At 40.4% G+C, this 10945-nt stretch overlaps 1 protein-coding gene across 1 annotated transcript; it reads right to left on the bottom strand.

Annotated features, from left to right (window-relative positions):
- Positions 1 to 1038: 1038 nt before the first annotated feature.
- LOC125309751 (retinol dehydrogenase 12-like) lies at positions 1039 to 7889 on the bottom strand. The gene is made up of 6 exons (XM_048266840.1): positions 7802 to 7889; positions 6935 to 7090; positions 6737 to 6841; positions 6185 to 6394; positions 2806 to 2998; positions 1039 to 1537 (listed from the first exon to the last, which is right to left on the bottom strand). Exons 2-6 carry the CDS (start codon positions 7074 to 7076, stop codon positions 1435 to 1437), a joined length of 753 nt encoding a protein of 250 aa, XP_048122797.1. The 5' UTR covers positions 7077 to 7090; positions 7802 to 7889; the 3' UTR covers positions 1039 to 1434.
- Between the last annotated feature and the right edge of the window lie 3056 nt (positions 7890 to 10945).

The following is a 10945-nucleotide window of genomic DNA, read 5'->3' as shown; positions in this document are numbered from 1 at the left end:
AAAAACTTGTCATTTACATCCAACCCAGCATAAATAACGGCTGTCGGCGCCATAATAACTATGCCAAACCTATGGGTGGCAGTGTAGGGAAAGGAATAAAGCCATGCTGGCCAATCAAAATCCTCAGAATCGACACCAACGACTAACATGAGCAGTAAAAATGCTGACCTCCGTGTGATCTTTCGCCTCTGCTCCATGTAGAGCAGTTGTTGCAAATGCAAACAGGCCAGAAGCGTTTGCACAAAAGTAAAAATTAGTAGCACCTTAACAGCATCCATTATAATCCTGATCAGTAGCCAAAGAAACTGTAAACATCAGGCTCACATGGCGTTAAGGATTTTCTGGCATAATGTGACGTTTAAGAAGCTAAAACGCTGTTTATCCTTGTTGACGGCAGCACATAACGGGGCTTATCAGAAATCTCCACTTTGGCGGAGGTTTTAGAAATAATCGTTTTCTGTGATAAAAACGGGGTTTTGGTGTAAACGAGAGGCCAAACCGCAGGGGAATATCTGCGTTTTCCCTTCGTGTAAACGGGGTCTTACTCATTTGCACCATCACCATGACACTCACTCACACAGAGCACCTTACCTTACTATGCACAGAGAATCACAGGCTCAGTCTCGGCCTCAGTCATTGCAAGCGCCTCATGATTATTCACCCACTATGTGGATACTGTTTTTTAGACTTGATTTAGATTTAGTGTTATTTAGTATAATTTGTATTTTAGTATATTCTTTATCTTCTACTGTCCTTATTGCTTAGTTGTGTTTTTTATATTATATACTTTTAATGACTTTTTTTCTGCTGTTAGTGAATGTTGTGTGTGATGTCTGTATGCTACTGAGACCTTGAATTCTCCCTTGGGGATCAATGAAGTATCTATCTATCTATCTATCTATCTATCTATCTATCTATCTATCTATCTATCTCTATTTCCACCACTAAGGAAAACGTGGGCCGGTCTTTGGCCGGAAACTCCCGGGCTGAAAAGTGGCCCCACTTGGTACACATTAACTACACATCTGAACAATCCTGTTGGATCTCAAAATCCAGACATCTGTAGCTTTATTAAGATGTTAAATACTACATTTATCTTCAAAAAAATAATTATGAAAATTCCTCTTCGTTCGACTGTATGTTATTAAAAACATTAGTAAAAAATATTTGCAAATCAGAAACATTTGATAATTAGTACAAAATATATTCATGCACGGAATGGTTATGCTTACAGTAGTTGTCATTTCAACACATAAAAACATGTAGTCCTCAATAGGAAACTTCTTTATCATACTGCAATATAATTATAAAGACATTTATGATATTGGAGTGGTTACAGCCTGTGCTTTGGTTTTGCTGTTTTGTAAACATCAAACTGTCTATCCTGTCCACACAGAATATCCCTTAGAGGCAGTAGCAGCATTAAAGCTATCTTTATTCCCATGTTATATCGAGCATCTTGCAGCTGAGATCCCACAGGCGCTGAGCCAGACTGTCATCAGAGGCAAGTCTGGAGCAGGATGCTGGAGCACAGTCACTATGGAGAGATTCAGAGTTTGATATTAGTTAATAATGAGGAGAATTTAACATATTCTTTATTATGACCGCCGCGCAGCGAAGCGGCATGTCCAAATTTCCGTCAAGGATTCCCGGGACACTGAAAGACCGGGGTAGACGAAACTTGGTGGGCATGTAACCCCATATGGATAGCATGGAACCATCGTTTTCGTTTTGATCTGTAGCCCCCCCGCTGGACTGCACCGAAAGGAGGGTAGGGCAGACACAGTTTTCTGTGAATATCTCGAGAACCGTAAGGTTTAGGAGGACCATTTTTTTTTGTATGTTGATCTCAAGGGGCCATGTCAACCCATTCCATAACCACTCATTTTCATGTATAAGCCACCTAGTTAAACACAAAAAGTAAAAATGAGGTGTTGTAATCGCAGGTATCTGTGACCTAACATAGTCAAAACTGCACGAAATTGGAAGTGTAGGATCATTATGACACCCTCTGAATGCATGCCAAGTTTAGGTGGAATTCGTTAATGGGGGCCACACAATAAATTAATTTATGTTACTATACACCAACTGGCCTGTAGGTGGCCGGAGACTGTTTTCTGTGAATATCTCGAGAACCGTAGGGCCTAGGAGGTCCACCTTTTTTTTGTATGTTGGTCTTAAGGGGACATTTATTTTTGTGGAAAAAATGTGCTGGACTGGGCGGCGGTCATATTTTGTACCGCTCTGCGGTACATCTAGTTTATAATACCTTAACTCACACGCAATTACAGAGATGTTAAAATCTGAATTATGAACACATGGATTGGTTAACATGCCACAGAAGAGATCAAAGATTTGGAAGATATTTAGACCTTGGAGTATACAATGATTACCGTTCACGATCACAACAATATTTTGCTTTAATTCAATAGTTATATAAGGCATAGAAATAAAACTCCTGTTGTTCCTTAAAAGGAGACATTTACTTAAGCAGAGTATGTACCTCCCAACACAAGTGTATTGTTTCTGTGCAACCTAGGGGATATGTTTAATTAATACCGGTAATGAAAAGGACAACCTTTTCCTTTGAGTGTAATTTCTTGAGGCCAAATGAAAAACACTTTTTCTTTTTTATGCTAAATCTTTTATCAGTTTATTATTACAAAGTGCATTGTACATTTCTAAAACAAATCATTCTAAAAAGGTAAGCAAAATCTCTGATCAAAAATCAACAAATGACTTGATACCATCATGATAGCCCATTACATTTCTCAATTAATTACAGAGCACACAATCCCGCTATACCTGTAGTATCCACCATTCTCTGTGGCCAACTCAGGGGCAACAGCACAGTAGATGGAGGTCTGTGCTCCCTGCACAGAGGTCTTAGTGAAGGGGCTGACCATCCACATAAGTGCCTGTTGCGCTTTGTTGAGGTGTCGCCAGAGATCTGTCTGTACCACTCCCGGGTGCAGGACATATGTTGTCACACCAGTGCCTAGAGCAGAAGAAGATGTCATTGTAACTTGTGGTGAGAGGAACTGGGTGAGAGGCTGGTGTTCTAGAAAGAATGTTAAAAGCCATGGGTAACTCTAGCATCTGTTGACTAGCTGTCTTATGGCAATGAGGGCAAAGTTTACTTACTGAACAGCTATGTACCTGCTGCTCACCTAGGGACAGGTGACTATCAGAGTATAAAATCTTAATATTTAGCAAAGAAAAAAAATACCTTTATACTAGTATCTATTAATATCATTATTTTTCAAGTTCTAAATGTTTAAATACATTTTGTAAGTCACAGAATGAATAAAAGCATCTGCTGAACACTCAACCTTGACCTTTAACCTCAAAAGCATTAAAAACAATGGCATCACTGCTCATCCACTACGCTACATTTTTGTATGATTAGTAACGGGGTTCACTCTTTATTACGACAACCCTCTATTACGACATGCCTCTATTTAGACATGCCCCTATGATTTATTTTAGTACCGCTATTCCGACATTACCAATCCTCATTTTCAGTTTATCTCTGCAGTTCCTGTATCCTATCAAATTCCAACATCCTAGATGCATGGATGAGCTGTAGTCATGTCATCTGCACCAGCAGCTACATCAACAATCCACCCACCATCCACTCCAAACAATGTTTTTCCCAATAATTGATATCGGCACACATTTCAGTCAAAACCTCAGGTGATTTTGAACTGGTCATGTGAATAAATGTTAGGCTACACATTATGTAAAACACAGGTAGCTCTCCTCATTTTATTCTCTAAGCTCTCAGGGGAAAACGGTCAGAAACTCCATGCATCAAACAAACTCTGTGCGTGCAGGCCACCTATATTAATTAATTAATGGCCATCAATCAATGGTCAATTGCGCAAAGACGGGCGGAATTCTTATAACCTGACTCTCGCCAGATGAATTTCGTTTCGCCTAGCGAGAGTCAAGTTAGAATTCTTACACTCCAGTAGCCTAAACCACTTCAGCGAACATTCAAATAACCCCCAGAGTTCAGTGTCCATCAGGGTGTTCAAACTGGATGTGGGATATATTCAAGTTGCTTATATTGCATTTTAGAGGACAATGATAAAGCCATGTGCAACGCATTTTGGCTTGCCAGCAGGTTGGATAAACTCAATTTACTACACAATAATGTAGGCTAGCAATATCTTTTATATGTCATGCGTGCAGTTGCTGAATTGCACATAACATGTCTGCATATTTATTTAGTCTTCTTTCTCTCGACTCTAGGCTAGCGCATGCATTATCATGGCCCATATAATTGTGCAAAGACAGGCGGGATATCCGACGCTCCTTTTACAGTAAACCACTTCACAACGAACGTTCAAATAACCCCCAGAGTTCAGTGTCCATCAGTCCCAACATTTAGAAACATAATCGAAAAGTCCAAGCGTGAATTGGGTGTGTTTTGATTTTGAGAGAGACTGGAGAAGGGCCGTATGTCTCACAGCAACTGCGATAACCTTGTTTCTTGAAGGCTATCCTAACCTCCAAATATCCACATCTAATGAGGGTTGGCGACTATCCAATACCCAACACTATTTCCAATACCCTCGATATGCATATTATTGAAAAGTTTAGTTTATGGCCGTTCGTGTGAGTACAATAACTTAATTTTGTAAATGTTACCAAAACGACTGGTTTCGCCTTGCAGGGTCACATTTAATTTGTTGTCTTATCTTTTTTTATTCAAAACAATTCGTAGGTATCCATACTCAAGTCTAATTACCACCAGACACAAATAATCATCACCTAGGTTAAATCCTCTCTCTCTCCAAAATCTCTTCCTCTGAGATGCACGCGCTATAGACTATAATTTAGGCTACCCGACATTTCAAATGTGACTCTCTAATCAACTTTTTTAGCTCTTAAACACGAAAAATACTCTGTTCAACAGAGCTGGTGTGTGTGAGGCACACTCTTGGACTCCTTGAAACGCAACTAACCTTTCGGTTGAAGTTATTGTGCGTAGGCTATTATAGAATCCAATCCTGTTGCCCCTGTTATTTATCAATGTAGCCTTTTATTGTTTTTTGCCATGAATCATCTGAGCTGTGATGAAATCGAGTGTTGTTTAAAGTTGGGATTACTGTAGGCCTAGGCTATACTGCCCATATTGGAATAAAAAAATAAAGGCCCACCCTAGGCCTACTTCGCAATAGTCCACTCCGTTGAAAAATCCTGATTACGCCACTCGTGTCGGAATGGCAGGACGTTTTAAAAAAGGTCAAGTGTCGCTACTCCGACAATGGAAAAAAATTGTAGCAGTAGTGGGACGCTTGAAAATTAATGTTAATGCCGCCACTTCGACAATTAGACGTCAATGTCTAAGGTTTTATCGAATAGACATTACTGCTCCCTCACAGTACTCTGCAGTACTCGGCATTAGTGCTTTGCAAGAACTGAGCTTGCCACTGTTGCAACTTCTTGCAACTGCTTCTTGTGACTTCTGTGTCTGTCTGGACTTGTGTAAGAGCATGCAATCCGGGACTGGGCCATATGTCCTATAGTGAGATATCGAACAAATGTTTGTAAGAGAATGTCTGGTTACTTAACGCAACCTTGGTTCTCTGAGAGAAGTATCTCACCACACTTCCCCTCCTTGCCATCACGCACAAGGAAGAGGGTATTCTTAAAGGAACACGGCAACCTTTTGGGAAATTAGTTTATTCACCGTCTCCCCCAGAGTTAGATAAGATGGTAATACCAGGTATCTTGTCTCTGTGCATGCAGTAACTCTAAGTCTGACGCACCCACCGTTAACATAGCTTAGCATACAGTAGTTCATTGAGGTGGGCAGAACCAACATGTGAATAAGACGATGTTGGAGTTCCTTTGTCACTTTTGGGAGCTAGGCTAGTTGGTTCTGCCCATTTCAATGAGCTACGCTAAGCTAGGCTAGACTGCATCAGACTGAGTTACTGCACGCACAGAAGAAATACAGACAAAGGCCACTCTAGAATCTGCCTTTACGCAGTTAGCAAATGTTTCAGAGCTCATAGAGCTTTCAGAAAGAACTTCTGAATGCTCTGATTGTACAATGCCTGTCAGATAACTACAACTGAATTTTGGTCATATGACAGTCAGTCACAATACACTAGTCATCAGTTATATTTCTCACATGTTTAGACCATTTCTCTGTTGCTGAATTTCTGACCTGTGAGCTTCTTGGCCAGTGAGCGTGTGAACAGGACATTGGCCAGCTTGCTCTGGCTATAGGCTGCCCTCTTGTCATAGCTCTTCTCACTATTGATGTCCTCGAGGTTGATTGTGCCCCATGAATGGGCCATGGAAGAGACAGTGACAATCCTGGCGGGGGCAGATTTTTTTATCAAGTCGAGGAGCAGGTAGGTCAAAAGGAAATGTCCTGCAAGGTAAGAGCCATAGAAGAGGGATTTGTTTTATTATCACACTTTAGCAAGCTATGCCTAAGTGACTGAGGTATAATGAAAAACATTAGGAAAATTACTCTGATAACATGCCCCTGCTACACTTTTAGAAGCTGTGATTCCTACTAAGTATATACAGCCAACCTAACCAATGTATGCTAATAAAACCTAAAAAAATAATGTACTTTTTTTTTTTGTTTTACTTAAAATGTTTGTTTGGACCTAAAATATGTCTAGTCTTCACCGTGGGATAGTGAGAACTACATTCATTCTGGAACATGTATTGACAATAAAGCTGACTTTGACTTTGATTCCCTTACCAAAGTGATTCACACCGATCTGCATCTCAAAGCCATTTGCTGTTTTACCATATGGACACACCATCACTCCAGCATTGTTGATTAGAATGTTCAGTTGCTTCTCCTCTGAAAATGAAGATGTAAAACCCAAGTTAATGAAAAAACACACTTACTGCAATTGCATAAGACCACCCATACGTCATTCTTCTTTTGGCCTACCTTTTTTGATCAACTCTGCAAACTCCTGAATTGATTTTGTATCTGACAGATCTAGTTTCTGTATCACCACATTTTGGTTTCCAGAAGCTTCCGTAACCTCTTTCAGTGCACCACTGGCTTTTTCCATGTCTCGACATGCCATGATGATCCTTGCACCTGCAAAAAAACAAAAAATCTGAGCAAACAGATGTTGAATTCTTCAAAATAAAAAGTCTCCTTAATTTGAGACCATACTGCAGATTGTCTTTGTTATTACCAATTATCATTGAAATCATTCACTTTGCCAAAGTTGGTTTTTGACCTACTGTAACATTGAGTTTGAAGAACAGAATCAAATGTCAATTATGAGACTGGATGGCAAACAAAGGTGTGGAATAGAGGGTGGAGACATTAAAAACTAATAATTTAATAATCATTCACTTGGAAGTTGAAATTTTCCAGGATAGTTGCCAGAGATTGCAGGGGGTCCACAATGTTGCCTGGGCTGAGGTTGTAAGGTTACCAAAATTATATTTGCGCTCATTAAATGTATAAAATCCCAATAATACACCCAACTGGATAATCAAAAATCTATATAATCTAAATTAAAACATATTTTTGTCCCACAATTAAATTAATGTAGCTATGTATTACCTCTGAACTCTGAACATATAAGTTTGTAATTAATCACTTTATTTTTTTTGTGTGTGTGTACAGTATGCGGGTAGGAGTTTGGGTAGGGGGCTTGTCTTAGACACAGGCAAGGGGGCCTTCAAGGAAAAAAGGTTGGGAAACACTGGCCTAGCATGTCATATTTATAATGGAGCAAAAGTTGAGTCAAAACACACCCTGAAAAAAAATAAAGCCTAGTCACCCAGGTTTACTTACCCCTTTTAGCCAGATCAATAGCAGTTTCTTTCCCGATCCCAGTATTGGCTCCAGTGATGACAACTGTTTTGTCATCAAGTCTGACATCAGCCTTTCGGCTATCCCCTGGACCATGCATGTAAGTAGAATGTGAGAAAATAAATGCATTTCTAAAAACACAGATTAACAAATATAGAGCTGGTAAATGAGAGCCCGCAACTTTCTAGCTATTTGGTCTTTGCATTGAACCATACCCAATCACACTGTATCATAGGGAATTAGTGAAACACATACAGCACACAGTGAACACACAGTGAGGTGAAGCACACACTACATCCCTGCGCGCATATATAGTGAGCTGCCTCGGGAATTAGTGAAACAATGGAACACACAGTGAGGGAGCAGTGAGGGGTTAGGTGCCTTGCTCAAGGGCACTTCAGCCGCGGCCCACTGGTCGGGGCTTAACCAGCAACCCTCCGGTTACAAGTCCAGAGTGCTAACCAGTGGGCCACGGCTGCCCACGTTGTTATGTCTTTTCCACAACTGATAGCCGAAGAATCATATAATATACTGTCAAACTCGTAACATGAAAAATTATATTAAAAATTCACAGACAACATATGTTCACATTCATGGCACAATTCAAACGGGACCAGAACATTCACTTGCATTGACGATTTTTCAATCTAGAGTGTAGAGTGAGAGTGTAGACACTATGGCGGATCTGAGGCTAAATAGTAGACCAGTTCACCTAGCCATCCACATTGAAGCCCATTCAATTTTGCCGCCACTTTGACATCAAATAACATTACAGCTGAATATATGAGTATATATATCACAGAATATATGAACTTTTTCTATTTCCGGAGTAATACAACATTGTGTGATTGACATCATAACCTCATAACTGACTTACAGACTGAGTAATAAACTTTTTTCCGAAATCAATGCTAAAGTGACGTAATAAGCAAACAGCCAGAGCGGGTGAAAGCGTCGCACAGGAGCAAAATAACCGTATTCTCTGGATAAGAACGAAAGCATCGGAGCACAACATTTCAGCGAAGTTTTGATGGATTGACAGTAGCCTAGGCTATGAATGTGGCGAGTGCTGTTTATATTATATCACATTTATCTACGAACAACTAGGACATTTAGAACAGTAATGTAGACATGGTGGTAACAAAGTAAGTAGCTACATACCCAATCTCTCGGTGCAGCCATCACAAGAGTTACACAAGTCAGACTACGTGCCTACGTTACATTTACGTCCCCTGAGCCTGCGCAGAAAGCCTCGTCGACCAACAGGAAACGGTTGAAATTTGCTTCACCCCCCTCGATTGACGTCTACGTGATGACTCTGTCCATATCTTTTACTGTCTATGGCTAAATGCCATTCAAAAATTCATTTCTTAAACTAGTTCCGCCTAGCTCCACTCATCCATCTGGGACCAATCCATTGGAGTGTTGCTTCAGAAGGCTGGGCCTAATCAAAAAATGCTTGCATATGATTGAATAAGCCACTTGTCCGTCATCTATTGACGTGCTACTTCAACCACTCACATCGAAGCCAACCCGTGACGCTGATAACAGTCTCACAGTCGCTTCTACACTATGTCACATCTATGAAACCTGTCCTGCGTCCTGATTGGCTCTACCATACAATCTCGTGCTGAAATCACTCTCAATGAAAGAGGTCCCAGATGGATCCAAGTACCCCTGGCTGCAGCTTGCAGATCGGGGCTGGGCTCTGGGCTCAATGTGGGGCGGAGCGCAACGTTGAGCTCAGCCCAAAATCAGCTCGTCATTACCCGTTGACCTCTCTGTGTCCGTCTATTTACCCGGACAAGGAAGAATGCTTAACTCTGTAGCGATCTCGCCCTCAGACCAGAATCACCTTTGGCCAGGACGGCCATTTATTGGAACAGGAAGAGTCATACGTACACAGACATACTAGGATAACTACATGGGGCAACACAGGGGTAGTCTCAGCCGCACATGTAACACACAAAAGGGTTTACCACACACATCAACACGAGGATAAACACATGAGGTACAACCAAAGAGACTAACACGCTAACAAATACACAACATGGTAAACGTAACTACAACTATTATAACAGACATTACACGTTATAGCATTCACTCGCACTGCATTCTGGGAGACACTCATTCAACGTTAAACATGTACATCCACCGACGCTACAACTCTATTAAAGCGTATCCTCCTTGAACTACTGCCCACGTTAATCATATCCCTTCCCCCCTAGCATTCTAGAATCTGTGCTACACCATCGGCATTTCTTGGGTAATCTAAGTAGGCCTTACGCTATAAAGATCCTTACATCCAGTCTGCATAAACATAGATCTATGCTATAGGCTAGCAATAACATTATCAATGCATTTTATCTCTAGCCTATAGGTATTTTCTTTATAGAATACTTTATAAGGTCTGCTAAGAGTAGAGAACATAATATTGGCCTCTATATAGCCTATCGTTTATAGGCTACATAAATTTAATTGGGTGTGATCGCGCATATAACTCGCAATCAGAAGTGTTCGCGCTATAAAATCAGTTAATTTTGCCATAGAGACGGGTGTTACAACTTTTATTTTCATCATGTTAAATTGAAACAGAGGGACTGAAGATATGAATGAGATGTGATTGAAGTCCACACGCTCAAATTTCACGAAGCAAACTTAAACAAACAGTTGCTATTGAAAGAATCAATAAAAAATTGCGATGCTTGAATTTTGCACCTTTTTCTTAATATCTCTGGTTGTATTTAAGTAGACCATTCATATTTGGATGGCTGTAATATTCTACATAATTACATGATATGTGTCTATTTACGTTTCCGTGGCTACACCATGGGCCTGTACCAAGGCCGTAGTCATGATGTCAACATTGGGGGGGACCAAATCTGTGGCAGGGTTTGGGGGACCCCCAAACAGAATTTCAATATATTTCCTTGCATGCAAAAATATTATTAAAAATCACAAACAAGTAATTAGTTAACTTAGTCAATTAGGTTATTCCAAACTGTTGACGGACATATGGTTAAATCCAGTTAAGATAGGGGGGTCAGGGGCCTTGCTCCCCTGGAAGATTTTTAAAAAATGACCCTTTAAATGATGGCTTCTGGTAAGTTTTGTGGAAAGTTTTGT

This window comes from Alosa alosa, chromosome 16, assembly GCF_017589495.1.
Source record: "Alosa alosa isolate M-15738 ecotype Scorff River chromosome 16, AALO_Geno_1.1, whole genome shotgun sequence".
In the NCBI taxonomy this organism is placed as follows: domain Eukaryota; kingdom Metazoa; phylum Chordata; class Actinopteri; order Clupeiformes; family Clupeidae; genus Alosa; species Alosa alosa.
This window is presented reverse-complemented; position numbering and strand designations above follow the sequence as displayed.

Excerpts from the sequence above, each read along its gene's own strand:
- LOC125309751 (XM_048266840.1), bottom strand. The coding sequence starts at position 7,076 with ATGGCATGTCGAGACATGGAAAAAGCCAGTGGTGCACTGAAAGAGGTT. Across the intron at positions 6,395-6,736 it reads GATCGGTGTGAATCACTTTG|GACATTTCCTTTTGACCTAC; the intron begins GTAAGGGAATCA and ends CTTACCTTGCAG. Across the intron at positions 1,538-2,805 it reads GAGAATGGTGGATACTACAG|TGACTGTGCTCCAGCATCCT; the intron begins GTATAGCGGGAT and ends ATCTCTCCATAG.